The following is a 21,156-nucleotide window of genomic DNA, read 5'->3' as shown; positions in this document are numbered from 1 at the left end:
TAATTGAAACTTGGCACATTTGAAAAGTTCAAATTAAAAAAATACCTATCTGAAGATTTCATCAATGCATTCACCTAGAAATAGGCGGAATAGAGCGTGAAATGCCATAATCAATGCACAGCGTCATTGTACACGAATAAATATCAAAGATTTGTTCTGCAGCTATGGTTAATGAAATTCTCTGTGGTCCAAAAAATTAATATTAAGGGGTGAGCAGCGCTATACTTCAGTATGTTTGTTTTTTCTCTTGTTTCTCTATCAGTAGACTATTTTACTGAAAGTGTTTGACATATAAACTTTTTTTCAGCTCTTAGACGCATTAATCGCTAATTGTAATACGCACCACTCCTTGTGCGAAAAACTGTTCCAGCTTTTTTTTTTTTTTATTTTCATTCTTTTTCACAATGTATCGGTGAACTATGATGCAACAAAGGTGTTTTTTTCTTGCATTGCTAGAAAATTCCTGCTAAATTCTTTCATTTTGAAGATTAGTTTTCCCTCGCTACAGGTAATTGTTTTTTTCAGACAGCTGGTGACCTTTGAGAACACCCCTCACAGTCAGCAATGCAGTCAGTCAGGGTCTTTATGGCCAACTCAGCTCATACATGAAAGGTTATCAAATTCATGGAAGAGATTAAAAAAAATAACATCAAATCCTAAGCAAAAATGTGCATTTGTCATGACTATTGAACACACTGTATGGAATTGCAAGAGCCAACAAATTATGGTCATAAAGCACAGCTCATTGGTTCATTTCAATGTTGGAAAAGGCATATGAAATAAAAAAAGTGATTTTTGGACCTTTTTAAAAATGTTTGTCACATAATGACGGGATGGAATTAGGTGCATCCAGATACAACAGATATATGACCAACTAAATGTAACAGACTCTGCTGAAAACTGCATTCAAATATCTTATTTTATCTCTGTGATATTTTTAAAAACGGAAATTTACTTTCCGGTAGGACTGTACAATCTCGTGATAATTTTGCCAAGAGATCAGAGAAACCTCCATATACAAAAATGTTCATGCATATCCACTGATCAAAAGGCAAGCAATTTCACAACTGTGAACTTGCAGTCAGGTGACCTTTCAAAGGGAAAGCCCGGAATCTAACTGGGTCAAGTTTGCACTTTGGTCATGATCTTACAACGGAGAGCCAAGAGTACGGCCCAACCCCTCGACATTACTGGTCTTGCAGGATTTTTACGAACTGGTGGTTAATACTCGACAGTCTAGGTCAGTTTCACCGCAGGGTGAACTTGCATTCTGATCATTACTGCTTATGTGGCGCAATCAAGTCAATACTCTAAGAAGAAAGGCTGAGCCAACTTGGCACCAATTACAGGTTCGGATGAAAAATACTGAAGTATTTGTTGCCTGTTCTTAATAATGAACGACGGTGAAACTTTGTGGATACTGCACACATTTTAAGTCCATAGAAATTCCGAAGCTGAATCCACTAAGTCTATTTGATTCCGCAAAAATCCGCAAGCCATGAATCAAATGTGCTGATCAAGACACGACAATTCGTTTTTTCCTCTTGAAACTGCGCTAAGGCTAGGGAAAGTCAATGTCGTGTGTTGGCAGCGTGAAGGAAATTGTAGGAGATTGAAGTTCTGACCTTCTTCAAGGCTTCCTTTGCTCTCCCTTGTCGGGACACATAGTTCCTGCAAAGTGTATGTTTTCCCCTCATCCGGTGTATACACTACTCCAATGACTGGGTCTAGGCTTGTGCGTTTCCCTAGTCTACCTATACACATCCTTTGGAGGATAACTTCTCCAAACAGCAGTAGCTAACTTGCGCTTTGTTGGATCAGGAAGATGAAGGGTAGCTGTGCGACAGGTTGCAGGTTTAAAAATGTTGGAGTCGTCTCAAGCAAATCAAGCAAAGCGGCATGGGCCACACCGCCATTATAGAGGTGTAACAGTCCTTTGATGTCACCGAACAATGACAGTCACCCTGAACTCTTTTCCATCCATCACTTACCATTTTCCTCCACACGTTTGTTGGTTGTTGTTCATTTTCATAAAATGCAGAGTGTAAGTATTCACATGGCTGCTCCAGGATAGTTTTACAGGATAAGTCCTCCTCTGGTACCATTATTGCCATCAGATCTTGGCTTCCCGCGTTTGATGCTCTCGACATTTTGGATGCATATATTCCTACATGTACACGGTTGCTTACAATCTCATGATATCATGATCACACTAGAATGCTGAGCTTACCCGGCACCTTAGATTTCAAGAGTGTGGACAGTTCGACCCTTCTGACCCATATCAAGAAGGTGGAGACTGAGGTAAATGGACTAGCCATCAACGTGTTTTAATTTGACATGACACTGGGGTCTACCTCCTTCACATCAATGAGGCACAGGTGTACATCCCAAGGGTTAATTGCATGCTGATTGAGAAGGGTGGAATCAATCATCGCACGTGAATCAAGGACCTCAATCGTCTCTTGTTCGATCACAACAACCATCATGGAAGGAAGCATTTCTGTAAAAGATGTCTTCACTTCATCTCAAGGGAGAAAATACTACCTAAGCACAAGTCAGACTGCAAGGGAATCAACGGATGCCTGAAGAGAGTCAGAAAATATTGAAGTTCATCAACCATCACAAGCGAAGGCTCTATATGTCATCTATGCCGACTTTGCGGCCCTGACGACGAAGAAAGATGGAGCCGTGCACGATCCCATCAAAAGCAGTACACAGAAGACGCAGCATCACGAAGCCATTGCTTTGGCTATGTGGTTGTTAGGTGCGGGGCCGCAAGCTGCAAAGAGGTTCCTGGAATGCCGGGAGGAGGAAGAGACAAAAATCAAGGACAGTCTCTCAAGCCCACCACTAATGGATATTACCGGGACAGATGTCAGAGACCACAATGAGGAACATGATTGTCACGTGTGCAAAAAGCCACTGGATAGTGACAGCGGTTGTGATCACTATCAAATAACTGGCAGGTAGAGAGGAGAAGACCACAATGGTTGAAAACCGACGTTGAGACTCAGTGCAGATAAGACACCTATCCCGGTTATCTTCCCCAATCTGAGAAATTACTATGCGCTTCTCATCCTACATGCAATTAGTGAGGCTGAGTGGCAAGTCATGTGTATTCCAAAAAATCGTGGAGAAGTACATCTCCTTCAGCCTCAGGAGTCTGAGGTTCATAGCCCTAGGTCAGTTCCTGTTGGTATTGTTGGCGTCATTGGACAGACTGGTCATCGCATGCCCAAATGAGGCTTTTAATATCACACGTTCATACCAACCTAACAACACAAAACTCCAGCGCAGGAAGGGTATCCACCTACGTCACGTTACAGTAATGCAAAAATGCATCGCAACATAAAGACGGCCAAGACGGGGTCATCCCTATGTTCCCCGGTACCTATGTTCCCCGGTACCTTTCTTCCCCCAAGAGGTACCTATTTTCCCCCAAGAGGTACCTATGTTCCCCGGTACCTATCTTCCCCCAAGAGGTACCTATTTTCCCCCAAGAGGTACCTATGTTCCCCGGTACCTATCTTCCCCCAAGAGGTACCTATCTTCCCCCAAGAGGTACCTATGTTCCCCGGTACCTATCTTCCCCAAAGAGGTACCTATTTTCCCCCAAGAGGTACCTATGTTCCCCGGTACCTATCTTCCCCCAAGAGGTACCTATCTTCCCCCAAGAGGTACCTATGTTCCCCGGTATACCTATGTTCCCCATATAGTTTTTATGATACAGTGTATGTACCAATTTAAAGCAAAGGCGCGTGCACCTTGGCCTTTAAGTCACGTAACAATGAATCTATGCTGAGTAAACATGTCTTTTAATACAAACAAAAAATACTGAAACTCTGCTTTTTGGGGGATTTCTGGGAATTGCAATTTCCTGGAATTCAGTGACTTCATTCTGTGAGGTCTTTCCAGGAATTTGTGGAAACAAACCGTATCACAAAAAACACACTTTTCTTTGCGGACATAGGTACTGGGAACATAGGTACCTGGGGAATATAGGTACCGGGGAACAAAGGTACCTCATCAGGGAACATAGGTACCTCTTCGGGGAACATAGGTACCGGAGAACATAGGAACCGGGGAACATACAGTAGGTATGCTCCCGCCAACACTATGTTATGTAAACGTTGTTCCCAATCAAGTGCATGGATCTATAACAATAAAATCATGAGTTTTCAAGACTGAGGAACCTCTGCTATGCTGATCCTCACCACCTTGTTTTCTCCAAGCAGCCCCTCCACCAACACCATTGACTGTCACCACAGCTGCCCCCCCCCAACAGTTTCATTTGAATCAATGTTTCCCTGGTCTGGGTGACTTTGGATACCCTGGGTGATTTCAGGTTTTACAGTTGACATAGAGTCTTCGTTTTATAGTTCGGAGGGGGTCTTCGTTTTATTGTCGACATCAAGATCTTCATTTTATAATTCGGGGGTCTTCGTTTTATAGTTGACATCAGGGTCTTCGTTTTATAATTCGGAGGGGGGTCTTCGTTTTATAGTTGATATCATCAGGGTCTTCGTTTTATAGTTCGGGGGTCTACGTTTTAAAAGTGATATAGGGTCTTCGTTTTATAGTTCGGGGGGTGTGTCTTCGTTTTATAGTTGACATCAAGGTCCTCGTTTTGTAATTCGGAGGGGTTTTTCGTTTTATAGTTTTTGGGGAGGGGGGTCTTCGTTTTGTAGTTGATATCATCAGGGTCTTCATTTTATAGTGCGGGGAGGGGGGATGTCTTCGTTTTATAGTTGACATCAGGGTCTTCGTTTTATAGTTCGGGGCTCTTCGTTTCATAGTTGACCACTGGGTCTTCGTTTTATAGTTCGGGGTCTTCGTTTTGTAGTTGACATCCGAGTCCTTTTTTTATTGTTTTGGGGGTCTTCGATATTTAGTCTTCGATCTTCGCTCTTCGATCTTCGCTCTTCGGTTTATAGACAACGGCCCATGAAAAAGTCTATTTCAGAAAAAAATGCGACTTTTAGACAATTGAAATTGTCCGAAAAAAAGGTGATGAATTAGTGAATCGCGCTGAGTGCATGCCTGCACACAACACATACACAATCGATTTCCGGATAGATCCAAATTCACATTTATTTACTAGCGAGCTAGCACAACCCGGCATGCCTGGCCTGGCCCGGTGAACAACAAACAAAGCCCCCCCCCCCAAATCCCCGTCCTTCTGACGTGTTTAAGCCAGTGCATTTTGGGAGTCCCCCAAAGCCTCATCCTTCTTACATGTTTTAGCAAGAGAAATCGGGAGAAGCCCCCCCCCATCGGACTCTCAATAAGTCCTTCTGAGACGCTTATCCCGAGGCGATGGCGTGGAACCCCCAAAACATCCCGAGTCCTTCTGACACCGAATAGTGGTGCGCTAATCTCAACCATCATTACCCTTCCTTTTCATGCTATTGCTAATTCCAACCATGACACTTCCTTCTCATAGTCATACATGCTAGAGTCATATCTTACCATGACCTTTGATTTTGATGCTATCGCTAACTCCAACAATTACCCAGCCTTTTCAGGCTATAGCTAACCCCAACCATGACCCTTCCTTCTCATATGCTTTAGCTAACACAACCATGACTTTTGATTTTGATGCTAACTCCAACCATTAACCATACTTTTTATCGAAAAAGGATGTGGTGGTAATACTTTTTTTGGGAGACCCTGTGTACACAATGAAACCGAACATTCACCCACACCAAACAATCAATTTCAGAACAAATATAATGCTTTTAGTGCACTGAGGTTAGTTTAAAGATAAATTGACAAATGCAGAAAGTTATCCACTCGCTGGTCAATGTTGTTTTCATCTTTGTGCGGAGAGAAATTGCATGTTTGTTAATAAAAACAATTAACTGCTTCAAAAGACAAGGTACCCGGCAAGTGTGGAAATGAACAAGTTGTTATTTTTGTTTTTTCGGACCAGATTGAATTTGTAAAAACATGAAATATTGTCACTAAAGGGCAGAGACATGTATTCATCCACAGGCGGAAGTGTGGCACTAGTCCGTACTGAACTGTGAAGCTGTGGTAAATACATGACTGTGATGGGTTAAAGTGGATTTATTCTTCAATCTTTGGTGGATTCTTAATCTACAGAGCCAGGCCATAACGGGGATATACTTTTTGATAATTAATTTAAGGAAATATTGTCTCACTGGCCAGTTTAGAACTTGTATTCTAATAGGCCCATATCAGTCCGCGAGTGACGATTTGATGGCAATGCTGTACACAAATCAATTTTTCTCAGGCAATCGGTATTGGAATGTTTTGAATTTTTACTATTATTTCGATAAAAGCCTCTTCAAAACACATATAAAATTTGGTGGGAATTAAAGCCTTGGTGTACTTTTTTCACCAACCTATATTCATTAAAATGTACGCAGAATGTACACGCTGGCTAATAGAGGTCTCTGGCCTAAAAGAGATTATCATTTCAATAATTTGACTTTTGATTAGTTTATTTTCTATTAGCATCAATCCAACAATAAAAAAAATGTAAAGTTCGGGGCAAAAAGACCAACATTGACCTTTTCCGTCACGCCTTGTCGAAGTGTTTTTTCCCCTTTCATTTTGAAATTTCCTTTCCGTTGCCGCCGCCACTTGCTCCAGACGCTGCAGGTACTTCGGTGCATTCCTTTATTGAGTCTTTAGAGGGGCGTTAGGGGACGGTAGCAGAGCACGAAAAACGGGAACCAGAATTGTAATGGGTCTGCACAAGTTTTTTCAGATTCGATGGACGTGATGGATATATACATTTTGTTTACACTTTACATACAGTGTATACGTAACCATTAGACTCACTACGTTGTGTGAGTTAATATGTAAAGAGCAATCTCTAGTGAACTCCCACAACTGTTTGACATGGGGGAGCCCCCCAAACCCCCGTCCTTCTGACATATATAGCCAGTACATTGGGGGATGAGTCCCCCAAACCCCCTCCCCCGTTCTCTGAAAGTGACAGGTTTTAGTCAGTACATTGGGGGAAGGCCCCCCCCCCAACCCCCCCCCATTGGACTCTAAAAATAGAAATTCCTTGGAGACGCTGAACAATAAGGCTCCATAAAGAAATAGTCCCCGCCCCGGTCGCTGTCTCATATCTGCTGACAGAAGCAGCTCTTTGTGGTGAAATAATAATTGAATGCATGTCATGACACCCAGGAGCTTTTTCTCATTTCTGAAACAGTTGCATGGTTGGAATGAATTTCCAAATCAGTCCGTCAAATCTCTGTGCAATGAAAATTGAAATGTCACAACTGTCTCCACCAACGTCTCTATCCAAATGGAACATTATGACCACTCTATATTTGTGCAGTAGTGTTAAAACTGACTTTTTTGAAGTAAAGTACGTAAATCGAGAAGAAGAGGACGTTTACTTCGTCTGCAATGAAATGTCACAACTGTCTCCGCCGACGTTGTTGTCCTGTATGTTCTAGCAGACGATTTTTAGATACCCGCAATCAGGACAGTGGCGCCGGTGTGAATAAATCTACTTGCGTGAATGGTCAATGGCTCATGACGTCATGAAATAATTGCGTCACGAGGAAGGAAACAATGGGAATCATGGTAACTGTGGTTGCGGTGCGTCGTGAAAGCAGGATCGGCAAGCGCGGCCCGTATGGAATGCGACAAACTGTACCGGAACCAGAATTGTCATGGGTCTGCACAATTTTTTCAGATTCGATGGACATGATGGATATATGAATTTTGTTTACACTTTATACATACGTAACCATTACACTCACTACGTTGTGTGAGTTATAATTTCCACACAATGACGGTGCTTACGGCTCTTTCAGTCTACGGGCGCACTCCCTTTTCTGAGTAATGGGCTCTTCCAAGGTTAATACCAGTTACTCGATCGAACTATAGAGGTTCTTCACGTGACGTCACGACGTGACGTTTTGACGGCCACCTGCCAATGCATTTCTTTATATACGTCGTGACCACGTGTGACAGCCAATATGACAGTGCAAAACAATTGGCAACGTCATCATGTGACGTCAGTAAAGAACCTCTATACGCGGGAGGTCGGGCAATAGGTGGCACTTGGCATGGAATTCCGACTCGGGGGGGGGGGGGCTATTTTCGTCGATGGGGAATACCTTTTGAAACGAGCAACAAACTCGTCAAAATAACAATTTCTACGAATCTGATGCAGCCAGAAAACAATAGGGTTCTTGCCGAGGTACTTTTCTGCCAAGCCTGACATTTTGAAAGCTTTAGCCATTGTCGTTCGAGAATAATCTCTGATTGTCGGGGATGCCCAGGTTCTAAGGGAATAACGACCACCCAGTTCTATGTAAAACTTCAACTGATTTATTACTAGACTCGAGTCAGAATGAACATGTGATATAGTTACATAATTCAGAAATACATGTTTCTAAAAGACATTCAATAACTCCAATAGACCAGCTATTGGCGGCGACTATAATCTGTTCCCAACATTACTCCCGGGCGGGAAGTGACTGGAACATAAACTAATAATTGGGTGAAACGCACATCAAAATACAATGATGTTATGAAATGGCAAACTATTTTTTGGATTTTCTCAAACATACAAATATTGAATAAATAGAATTGAGTGACTAGATTCAAACGCAACCAAATGTGAAAGAATGATTAAAACCATCGAAGTATGTAGCAAAGATGAAATGCGTAAACAACAGATAAAATGAATCAAAATATTGACACTAGAAACAGTTGACCGTTTAAGATTATGTCATGTCATCAAAACACTCAGGTCAGTATTCAAAATGTTCAGCTCAAAAAAGGCATGAAATCCATTTACGGATCGGACATAAGTGCAATGCGTCGGCGCGCTTCAATGGCGGCTTGTCTAACAGGCCTGTGCTCAGCTGCACACTCGGAATTGTCTGACAAAGGAACACGCGAGTTGTGTTCAATAGGCCTCGATAATGTCTCGCCATTGTTGGTTTCCAAAGGATACAATTTGGTTATCGGGCGGTTTGTCTGACCACGGCTTGTTTTGATGTCTACAGAACGCACTAAACCATCATTACCGCGATTCAATCTCAACACACGCGCAAGTTGCCACTTTACACGTGGTACGCAGTCTTCATGAATGAGCACTATGTCCCCAACTTGAATCTGATTTTGCGTAATGCCCTTACCACAATTGCGATCTCTTTCACGTAAAACCGCTAGGTACTCTTGTGACCACCGGTTCCAAAACTGTGCTTGCACACTGGCCATCAACACAGCGCGTCGTTGCAAATCTGACTGACTGCCAAACGTTGGGTCACGCAACTCATCAGTATCGTACAACTCATGAGGAACAGTAGACAGTGGTCTACCATGTAAAAAATGCGATGGCGTAAGCGGTTGTAAATCATCAGTATCTGAGGACAGGTATGTGATCGGTCGGTCATTGAGTATGGCCTCAATCTTGGTGAGGACAGTCTGTAACTCATCAAGCGTTAAGAAACGGCGGCCTAGCACCTTTTTCAAGGCTGTCTTTGTCAACCCAATCAACCGTTCCCAAAAACCACCGTACCAAGGTGCCCGTTTCGGTATGAACAACCATTCAACACGGCGGTTAGTTTATCGATACGGATTATCACATGAAGCCGGATATCTGCATCCAACTGAATATTAAATGCCACTTGTTAAAAACAGCTGTTCCAACCATGTCAATTGCATTTAATGCCCGAGGCTGCTGAGGTCGGTTGTTATACATAATGTGTAGGCCCTATTGGGGCCTGTGATACCGCATAGTGTCTTCTTGTGTTCCAGCCATAGCAAGGTGACAGCGACACAGGTCAGTGTCAGTGACAGCCACTGTCAATGACAGATTATTGTCATCTGACATCTAGGCCTATCTAACGTTGCACGGCATTATATCGTCACGTCAAGATGATTGTGCATAATACCGTCACTTTTCAATAGTAGTTCAGCGTCATGACATAACTGGCGCTACAACACAGACGAGGCGAAACAATATTGTGCAACATTAGTCTGTTCAAAAATCATACATGTTATGCATCTGCAACCGTCTATCAATGTCTTCTTTGCTATATCGGCAGGTCTGCCATGCAAATTGATTAACCACAAATTCTAATCACTTTCGTCCGAATGATCACTCTCATTGTGATCTAGTGATATTAATGGCTCGAACATGTACGGCTCAACGTTTAGATATCCTTCTGTATCGACCAAAACATCCTCAAATTCACTGCTCTCACTCTCTGAACTGTATGCGGAAGCCATCTTGCTTTGTTCTGACTGACCTGATCTACGTCATCAAAAATCCCTAGCGGCCACATGTGGAACTAATCTAAAGTTGTGTGTGGTGGGAAATTCAAATAGTTTAAAATTGAAAATTGAAATAACTAAATAATGACTTTATTATTAGAATTTTGTTAATGTCTGGGATCTTGTTTTTTTAACCCTCAACATATTTCATGAGTATCAAGCATGTTTTCAAACCTTGATATATGGCCTTTAACTGATTCAGATTCAAACAACTGCTTGAGTTCTGCAGCCGCAGAGAGATAGGTTGACGCATTGTCAGAAATCATTTTGCTCGGAAGCGATCTCCGGGCGGCAAAACGTCTGAACGCACGAAGGAATGTTCCAACTGAGAGATTAGTAACAAGTTCCAGATGAACGGCTCTGATAACGGCGCATGTAAAGAGGCACACGTACGCCTTCGATTCTGAGTGTTCGTTTCGTATGAATAAAGCACCACTGAAATCTACACCAGTCACAGTAAATGGGGGTGCCTTAAGTAGTCTCGACGCTTGTAATGGTGGTGGAATAGGTGACCTATATGGTTTCCCCATAACCCTCTTGCAAGTGACACACTGCCGTAACAACGATTATACGCGCTGTCTAATGTTGGTAATCCAGAAACGCTGGCGAATATGCGTGATAGTAGATTGTAATCCTGAATGAAGAACGTTCGTATGTCATTCCAAATGATAAGTTCCGCGAATCGATGTCTAGATGGAATCAGAATCGGAAATTTCGTTCCGTAGTCAATAGGCGCGTTATGCAATCGTCCGCCTGCGCGTAATATTCCATCGTTGTCAAGAAATAACCGAAGTTGTTTCACGAGTGGACCTGCTGTCCTACGTTTTGACATTAACGTCTTGATCTCATCTCTGACGTTGAACATGTTTAATCCACATTGTTTCTGCGTCTTGAATTTCACCTGCCGTGAGCGGTCCAACGTTTTGTAGTTGGGGATTTTTTTTCGCATTTGCAACAAATCTGAGTACGAGAGCACTGATGCGCAACAGTTTCGTATACGAACTGTAACGTTCGGGGTCGATTACGTTGGTGATGCGCATGTCTACATCAGGTTCACCGACTGCGTTGGTTACAATGACGACCGGATCATGATCAGCGTTGTTAGTATCCATTGTATGCGATTTACCATCGAATAGCTCGCATTGTGGCCACTCAGAAGTTCTAAGCCAGTGTGGACCGTTCCACCAGAGTATGGCGTTTTGAAGATCTGATGCATTCATTCCCCGAGTAAGAATATCGGCAGGGTTATCCTTTGTGGGACAGTATTTGAATCTGGTTATGACTTGGCAAGCACGTATTTCTCTTACACGGTTCTCAACGAATAAAGGCAGCTTTTTCTCACTGTGTATCCAGTGTAGAACTATCTGACTGTCCGACCAAAGGAATGCATGTTCAATGTTGATCAGTGGTTTGAGGTTTCTGTGAAGATAGTTCAGTAAACGTGATCCGATTAAAGCGGCCATTAGCTCTAATCTAGGCAGCGAGATGGGTTTGATCGGCGCAACCCGAGTTTTTGCCATCACAAGTGAAGTGCATCCGCCACATTTCAAATATGCAACAGCCCCGTAGGCCTTTGGGCTCGCGTCTGCAAATACATGAAGCTCATACAAATCGTTGCTAGTGTTTTGACAATCGAAGTATTTGCGATCAATGGCACATGATTGTGTCACGGTTGACAGCTCCTGACTCAACCTTCTCCAAGTATGGTTAAGCTCGTCCGGCAGCGGTTCGTCCCAATCTAACTTGTGTGTCCATAGCTCTTGTATAAATATCTTAGCCATAACATGTACTGGTGACAGAAGTCCAGGTGGATCGTATATACTGCTAGTAACTTGAACAACTTCACGTTTTGTCACCAGATTGTCTATTGAAGGTTCAATTTTCCGCTTTGAATATCGCAGAATGTCCTGTTCAGTATCCCAGTCTAGTCCAAGCACATTGGCAATTCGATCTGGGTTGTAAACGTTGTCTGCTTCAGCCAATTTCCGAAGTTCAGGGCAATTGGACGACCATGCTCGGAGATTGAATCCACCAGATTTCATTACCTTTCTGGATTCCTGGTAGTATTTCACAGTGTCATGTGTGCTTTCAGCTCCACTCGCTACATTGTCAACATAGATATTGTCCTTCATATCGGCTGCAACTGGGGATTCGTGTTTGTCTAAGTGTGACCTGACAGTGGCGTTTATAATAAAAGGTGAGCACACTGCTCCGAAAAGCACCACTCTAAACTGGTACACCTTGAAGGCACTGTTTGGGTCGTTACTATCCGTTAACCACAGAAATTTTGTAAACTTCCGATCCTCTGCGTCAAGCCCAACGTTCAGAAACGCCTTTTCAATGTCAGTTGCTAGAGCGTAGTGATGTAGGCGAAATCTAACAAGGATTGCAGCAAGATCGTTCTGAAGTGGCGGTCCCGTCTCTAAACAGTCATTAAGGCTAGCTCCTTCACCAACTTTACAGCTACAGTCGTATACTATTCTTATTGGAGTTGTAGCTGAATCTTTCTTGACTGGCCTATGTGGGAGATAGTGACCACAGGCTACATCATCTATGGGAACTTCTTCAATGAAGTCACGTCTGGTTTGATCCTGGATAATGTCATTGTACATCTTGCGTAAGTCGGGTGATAGCTTTCGAATCATATTTCGTGTACGTCGCACGCACACGTCATAATTCGTTGGCAAGGGTGGATATTCTGCTTTCCACGGAAGTCTTGCAATGTAGCCATTGTCCTCAAACCGTAAATGCGTTCCACAGTATGACTCAAAATCCATTGACTTGCATAGGTCAGATGGGTCATCTTTGATACCTATCGTTTCTAAATCCCAATATTCCTGAAGTTTGGTTTTCTCATCGAGAATATTAGTAGCTATGTGTAGTATCGTAGTGTTCGATTCATGAGATTCCTTGTATATCGGGCCAGAGAGTAAGTAACCGAGATTGGACTGCACTGCAGTGGGTCCAGGGCCTCGTATTACGTGATCCATCATGAAATCCCAATAGAAATCGGCCCCGATGAGAACCGATATCTCGAACGAATCCACATTGGAAACTGGATGAGCGAAAGGTAATTCCCGTAGGTGAGGTAAATCCAAGAGTGAAGCATTAACGAAGTTTTTGATGGGAGCGGAAATTTTCGGAACTACAAGTGCTGAAATATCCATCTTTCCACCGGTGATCGTATGCACTGCGAATGACACCTTATCGTAGGATTTGACATGAGAAGGTTTGCCACCGAATGCAGCAAGTTGAATTTTCTGCGATCCCTCCGGCGTGATATCCAACTTTCGTGCGAAATCCTTCGTTATAAACGATCGTGTTGCGCCTTCGTCGAAAAGTATCGTCGCTGTATAAGTATTTGATCCAGAAGAGATTTCAGCAACGGCTGTTTTCAGTAAAACTGTTCCCGACTTCGACAAAGCGTCAACATTGACGTCACCTGCTGACACCGACTTAGCGTGAACTTGCGTCGTATTTCGACAGGCTTTAACTTCGTTATCCGTACACGTAGTTGATTGCGTCATTAATGTTTCGGATCCCGTATTGGTTGACCTACAGAGGGACGTGTGATGTTTCCGACTACAGTGGCGACATGTTCGTTTCGACTTACAGTCCTTTATTTTGTGATTGCCAAGGCAGTTAAAGCAAAGACGATCTCGCTTTACGATTTGTTGACGTTTGTCATGATCTATTACTGTCTTGCAATTCACCGAATTATGTGAAGCGTCCTTACAGAATGCGCATGTCTTATGAAACGGTTTAGTATCCGTATGGAAAGCTGCAGTTGAAGACGAGATAGCACTGGGAGTTGTGTAACTGGTCACATTTCCTTCTTCAATAGCTTCGATTTCTTTCAAAAGATTCTTTCGTAAGTCTTTCAACTTCCAATCACTACTACCGTGGGTTCTTGCCAATTGTTGTCGAATAGATCCTGGAAGCTTCTCAAGGACGATAGGTACTAACAGGTCACCGTAGGTATTCTCTGACTTTCCCAGGGTATCTAATCCACGAATAAGAATTTCAAGAGTGTCATAGAAGTGACGTAATCCAGTGAATTCACCACTTGGCTTAGGGAGGTCCCATAAAGCTTTCATGTATGCACTAGAAAGTTTATGCGGTTGTCCGTAACGGTTTCGTAATAGTTCCAGGGCGTGTGCATAGTTTGCATTAGTTAATGCTAGTCCTTGAATAACACGAGATGCTTCTCCTGTAAGCTGAGCCTTTAGGTACTGGAATTTATGGAAACCGTCTAAGTCTGGGTCACTATGCACCGATGCTGCGAAACTGTCATAAAAGCTCTGCCACTTGAGTAAATCCCCATCGAATGACGCTAGGCTTAGTTTAGGAAGTCGGACGGTCTTCGCCTTCGGTGGTACAACTGCGGGAGTGGGCGTTGGCTTTTTTGTGTGTGTTTGTCTCTCAATATGTCTTTTGAGTTTCAGGAGGTATTCCTCAGCTTCAGCGTTATGGTCGTCAGCCTCTACGATTACCTCTGCTACGTCGTCGTCCTTAGTAATTTCAAGCAGCTCAGCATCTAACTTCTTAACTTGCTCGAATGCCTTAGTTATAGGTTGTTCGACTGCTGTGAGTTGATCTAGATGGTCTTCTGTTAATTCTATACTGGTGATCGTTTCGGCTTTCGTGATGGACTTCGAGATTTGTCCGCGGTACGCGCCTCTTGACTTGCGAATTCTAGTGTGCGTTGCCATCTTCGAGAGAGAGTCCTGGACCTAGTCACGGCACCAAAATGTCGGGGATGCCCAGGTTCTAAGGGAATAACGACCACCCAGTTCTATGTAAAACTTCAACTGATTTATTACTAGACTCGAGTCAGAATGAACATGTGATATAGTTACATAATTCAGAAATACATGTTTCTAAAAGACATTCAATAACTCCAATAGACCAGCTTATTGGCGGCGACTATAATCTGTTCCCAACACTGATAGTTGATTATCGGGAGTCATCAGGTAGTCGGAGAAAGAAAGGAAGAATTCAGTGAAACCAATAAACTACCGACAGAGTAGTCGGCAGTTTAATAAATAGATACCTTTTGTTAGTAATATGTTATAGAACCCTTTTTGCTGAAAGCGCACATCTGATGTGTCATAGGTGAACCCTAGCCGTAAGTAACGAATAATGTGGTTTTAAATGCTTTTGAAATGCTTCCATATTTTTTAACCCATCCCTAGCTGTTATTGCTGCCTGACCATAACCGCTGAATTCAAAATAGGGCTTCGTTGGCGCATAAAGCTCTGTTCATACTGACAACATTTTGGGAAACATGTTGGCCAACATGTTGTCCAGGTGCGATGTTATCGAAAATGTTGGCAGTGTGTACAGTTCGGAAACATTTGGTAACATGTTGGCAAAATGTTGCTCAAATGTTGTCCAAATAATACAAAGCGTATACAGGGCAAAATTTTTGTTGCCCAGGTGTGTTGCCGAGATGTTTCCAAAAATGTTACCGAAAATGTTGTCAGTGTGTACAGAGCTTTATGTATGTAGTGTGCGGTTCGTTTCAAATCCAGGTGTTTTAGAATTATGTGCCTATTGGGATATTTGGCCTGGTGGGACCAACTTTGGTCAGAAAACAGATAGTAGAGTTCATGGCAAACTCAAGTGTTTCACTTGAATCGGTTCCAGGTACAAGATAAATGAATTTTGGTTTCATGTCTCATTCGAAGAGGGTAAGGCCGATCTATATCCCCGATGTATTCCATTGGCCACTTTTCTGCACAGAAATTTGTTCAGTTTTGATTCATCTCGCTGGTCCCTCTCTTGCATTTCATGCAAATTGTGCTTCGAAACGATTTTGAATGCTATCAACTGACACTAAAATATCTATTTATTTTAGAAACTCGTGTTCGAGCATTCCTGGCCTCACTGCAGTGTATGTGCTCATATTTTTCAGGCTGTAGCCCAAAACAAGTTGATGTTACAGAGACTGCTCAAGGAGTACGGTGATGTAGATTATTTCAAACAGGAGGATGAAGAGAGCAACCGTTCTAACGATGAAGAGGTGAGTCAAGTGTTTGGATGATAAAGAGAAAGGGGGACGATAAAGCCTATGTGAGATCGGTAAATGCCACTCGATTAACCCATTCCTTCAAGGCTATTGTGTGAGTTTCTGGTTGCGTCATCATGCCAAGGTTACTTAAATTTGAAGGGGGGGGGGGGAGTTAACTGCGGAAATTTCCAAACAAGTCATGTGCTCAAAAAATATGGCTCTTAAAATTGGTGTAATATTTGAGAACTGCCAGAACGGAGATCACATCTTTTGCCTTGGAAACTGGAATTTTGCTCCCATCTCTTAAAGTCATATCTCGGGTGAATAAAAAGGGGTCAAAAACATCAGGGGTTAATAGCATCGGATTCATTCCTTGTACTCAGAAGAAATTAAGTGTGTATTAAAAGCTGATATGTTTGTGCTGATTCTAAAAAAATGGTGAAAAGTGGTTCATTAGTCTTTATTTGACAGTCAATGGCAGTAAACTTGTCAAAATGTTGCCTACAGATTGAAGAAGTAGTACCTGACAATTAAGTGTCATGGTGTACCGATACCGTTTTCTCTGCCGCGTCCGCATAGACGACGTGTGCGCTATAGCTAAAAACATTAACCGAGACATTTGAAATTTAGTGTGTGGGTATTCCATGAGGTGGAGCAGTCTCTTTTTGAAATATGGCGGAGTTCGATTTGCAATTACTCCCTCAAGGCGAATGATGCAGATATTGGATGATGCTCTGTAAACTGCTTAATTCTTTGGGGTGGGAGGGGGTGGGGGCATTTTGCAGATTTTCTGATTAACCTAGATTCTGGAGGAAAAAAATCGCACCCCAATCGAATTGTTTATTTCTCTAAAAATGTTCTCCTGTTGCAAAAATCAGTAGGCACGAAATATTGGCTGTTTACAGTACTGGGTTACTTGATTAAATACATGTATATCCAAAATTATCTGGATATTAATTAGGCTCTTATCCAATCGTATATTTCGATGTTTGACTGTGGATAGTAATGTTTTGTTTCAGCAGCGCTGGGAGCAGCTGATAATCGCCTCCAGAAGAGGTAGCGTTAAAACCGTACATGCTATTCTAGAAAATCAAACCACAGATGTTGACAAAGACAAGGTAAAACGCTTAAAGTTCCGTTCATCCGAAACATTTTTGCAAAACATATTTCGTAATCCGCCAAAACCTTGTTTTATTTTCCAGAGGCAATACATAGCTGCAAAAATAAATGGGCGCTTATGAAATTTTTGGAGGTGTTTTATTTTGCCGATTTTACGGATAACCTTGATTTGCCAGTAGAATCGCAAACATATTTTTACTGAAAAAACCGAAAGGATTTCATAATCCGGCAAAATTATTTTTTCTTTTCTTTTCAGAAGCTTTGCTAGCTGAAAAATAAATGGTAGCAAGGAAATTGTGGTTTATTGTAGTAGGTTATTAGATTAAATCCGGGACTTTACTATTAGCATGTGTCCATATTTTATTAGCAATAATATGTCTGTCTCGTTTCAGGACGGGGAGACGGCGCTAATGTTCGCCTCCGAAAATGGTCGAAGTAATGTCGTATTTGATCTTATAATGATAGGCAGTGCAGACGTTAACAAAGTCAACAAGGTAACAATTGAAACCAAAAGTTCCAATCATCCAAGTTTCTTTAAGATCATAAGTTAAGTAGCAGGCGAATGAAGCTGACATGGAATGATGTACTGTAAACCTTTTAGTTTTTGGATGTGTTTTGTTTTGCCAATTTTGTGGATAACCTAGTAGGTTCGCGAAAATGAAAATGGCCAAATTTATTGTTTTTGCTGAAAAAAGAATTTCACTATCCGCCAAAGTAATTTTTATGTATTTCCAGGAACTTTTATGAGTCCCAAAAATAAATCGGCGCGAAAAATTGGCTGTTTACAGTTGAATCAGTTCTTAACGATCTCGACTTCAGGCTCTTGTATATTCGTATATTCGATGTTCGATTAGCGATGGTATGTCTGTATTATTTCAGAACGGTTCGACGGCGCTAATGTTAGCTTCCGAAAAAGGTCATCGTCTTGTCGTAGATATTCTATTGCAACATAAAGCAGAGGTGAACAAAGAAAACAAGGTAACACACCAAAAGTCCCATTCATCTAAACTTATTAAAATCATTATGTAATAAAGCAGTATGCGAATGATATGTGCGAAAATTGGCAACTTGCAGTGATGGGTTACTGGAATAAATCTATTAATAGGGATCTCAACTTCAGGCTCTTATCTATCTTATATTCGATATTTGATCAGCGATAGTATATTTACCTGTCTTGATTCAGATTGGTTCGACGGCGCTACTGCTCGCCTCCAAAAGAGGACATCGTGAAATCGTAGATGCTCTATTGCGACGTGATGATGCAAAGGTTAACAAAGAAAACAAGGTAACACACCAAAAGTCCCAGTCATCTAAACTTCTCTAAAATCATAAGTTAATAAAGCAGTAGCGAATGATACAGATATGAAAGGAAGTACTATAAACCGCCTAATTTTTTGATTTTGCTGAAAACCTAGACACATGGAGCAGATGTTAACAAAAAGAATAACGCACTGTCTAGAGGTACGGGACCCGTATCCCTAGGTCAGAATGCTAAAGGTGCGGGAGTTATTTTGCGCATGCCCAAAACGTTGTTGTCACTCAACTGCGGCTTAGAAATAATACTCTTCACACTGACAGTGCACGCGTCTTTGATTTGAACATTATAAACAACCAAAATTTAGTGTATCGTGAGAATGTGGAAATACTTTTGAAGAATATTTCAAGTGAAGAATCATTAGACAAAGGGCTTCATAGTAGAGGTCCACAAATAAAAGTGCGTATAGGCCTACATCAGTCAGATAAGCCGACCTGGCCGAGTGGATACCGCATAGTACTCAGACCCCCTTGACCCTGGTTCAAATCCCACGACAGCCCCTTTTCAAAAATTTTCTGGCCCATTGTGCCCGGGATTTTTCTTCTAAATTTTGTGATAATATTAATATTAATATAATATTAATATAATCCGAACTTTGGCTCTCACGTAATTGTATACTTCGATAGTTTACTAACTTCAGCAGAAACTTCTGATAAAGTGGTTGGTCACGGCTAGGTTCCTCTGATCTCACAGCTCTCTTGGGCAATTTTTTTGAAGCCATGATGAGGACCATTTTAATTCAGCAACAAAATGAGCTGAGGTAAAATACAATGATATAGGACGACCAACGACCAATAATTAACGAAACAATAAAAAATGCACATATGCAATTTACACTTTTTTGGGTAACAAATACAGGACAACATAGATTGTTGACTTTTATACTGTGCTTAGCAGATATTGTTGAGGTTAAATGTCGATGTCTTTTATGTTCATTTGCGATCCCGAGGCTTTTAATCCAAACGTTATTAGAGGCACATTTTTGAAAAACTGGTAAATCACAGGGACTGCAATTTTTGAAGCGTCCTGCAAATCCTGTTACTGTTTTATAGTTCTCACAGGCACTGTGCTGAAATGTACACGAGATATGTAAAACAAAACATTCGTGATGAGTACAACTATTGGACAAGTTTGGTCTATCCACCATCTTGATAGAAAACTTTAAAGACAGACGGTTTTTTCTGAATGACCCGATATATTTCAATAATTTCATAGAAATCAGTGAATTGAAGCTAGTGCTTGCTTTAGAACAGAGCGTTTGTTATAGCTATGTAAAGCTGAGCGGAGAGTTAATTCAAGTTCTTGTTGGAATTGGCTTTTGTCAACCCATTACCCGAGAGAGCTTTGTTCCAACACACCTCTTTCGAAACAGGCGGTAGCTTTGTTGGCTAATAAAGGAGCCTCATAACCTGTTGGTTAACATACTTAAAAAGATTAGTCAGTCTCTGGAAAAAACAAACTAACAAGACAATGCCTACGTTCGCCAGTGTTCACACTGGCTTCATCAGGGCAAACTGCGCTGTTCGACGGTAGTCTCATAGAAAATATCTACGAAACCTGGATGTGTGAGAGCGTACATAGGTCTATTGGTTAACACAGCTGGTTACCAGGCAAAAAGAGTCCCGGTGCCAAGGAGAACCCAGGATTGTACTTCTGGATGACCCGGAGTGGCTTTTAAGGAACTAAAATTCCTGGCCCTTCACAGGCCTTTGAATGAGACTTAGACTAAGATGTTGAAACCATACGATTCCTAGTTGCCTAACTCGTTATTGAAAGACGCTGCCGCTAGTATGTCTGTCTTGTCTCTGTCGCTAATGATCTTCGCAATGATGGTCACATTAAGGTCGTAGTTGCTCTTTATTGAAATGTGGAGCAGATGTTAACAAAGCGAAGAAGGCAACACTTTGAAGTTCCATTGCGAACCTCTCTAAACTCATAAGCAAATCAGGCTGCAGGCAAATGACGCTTAGGAATGATACTCTGTGAACTGCTTAAGTTTTGGAGGCATGTATCATTGAAGATTTTGCGGATAATATAGATTCGCAAAATATATTTTTTTGTTAAAAAACCCGAAAGAAATTTCGTAATCAGCCAAATACATGTAGTTCTTTTATTTTCCAGAAACTTTCGTGAGTCGCAAAAATAGATATGTGCGAAAATTGGCAACGTGCAGTGATGGGATACTGGATTTAATATATTTATAACGATTTCGCCTTTAAGCTCTTGTCTCTTCCTATACACATGTCGATATTTGATTAGCGAGCGTGTCTATTTTGTTTCAGGAGGGCTCAACAGCGCTTATGCTCGCCACGAGAAATGATCACCTTCCCGTCGTAGAAGCTCTAATAAAAGGTGGAGCAGAGGTTAACAAAGTAAACAAGGTACCACACCAAAAAACCCATCCATCTAAACGTCTCGTCAGCGTCAG

General features: G+C 41.8%; 1 protein-coding gene across 4 annotated transcripts in view; it reads left to right on the top strand.

The window, feature by feature from the left end:
- LOC135502324 (ankyrin repeat and death domain-containing protein 1B-like) overlaps positions 1-21,156 on the top strand; it is an 89,395-nt gene that overhangs the window by 45,627 nt on the left and 22,612 nt on the right. For 2 of the 4 annotated variants that reach the window (XM_064795062.1, XM_064795060.1), the window contains exons 6-11: positions 16,199-16,306; positions 17,314-17,412; positions 17,806-17,907; positions 18,293-18,391; positions 18,597-18,698; positions 21,011-21,109. In XM_064795062.1, coding sequence (XP_064651132.1) covers positions 16,199-16,306; positions 17,314-17,412; positions 17,806-17,907; positions 18,293-18,391; positions 18,597-18,698; positions 21,011-21,109 — 609 coding nt within the window. The remainder of the gene's footprint in view (positions 1-16,198; positions 16,307-17,313; positions 17,413-17,805; positions 17,908-18,292; positions 18,392-18,596; positions 18,699-21,010; positions 21,110-21,156) is intronic. The other 2 variants (XM_064795061.1, XM_064795063.1) reach the window with 2 other exon arrangements.

This window comes from Lineus longissimus, chromosome 18 (genome assembly GCF_910592395.1).
Source record: "Lineus longissimus chromosome 18, tnLinLong1.2, whole genome shotgun sequence".
NCBI classification, from domain to species: domain Eukaryota; kingdom Metazoa; phylum Nemertea; class Pilidiophora; order Heteronemertea; family Lineidae; genus Lineus; species Lineus longissimus.
This window is presented reverse-complemented; position numbering and strand designations above follow the sequence as displayed.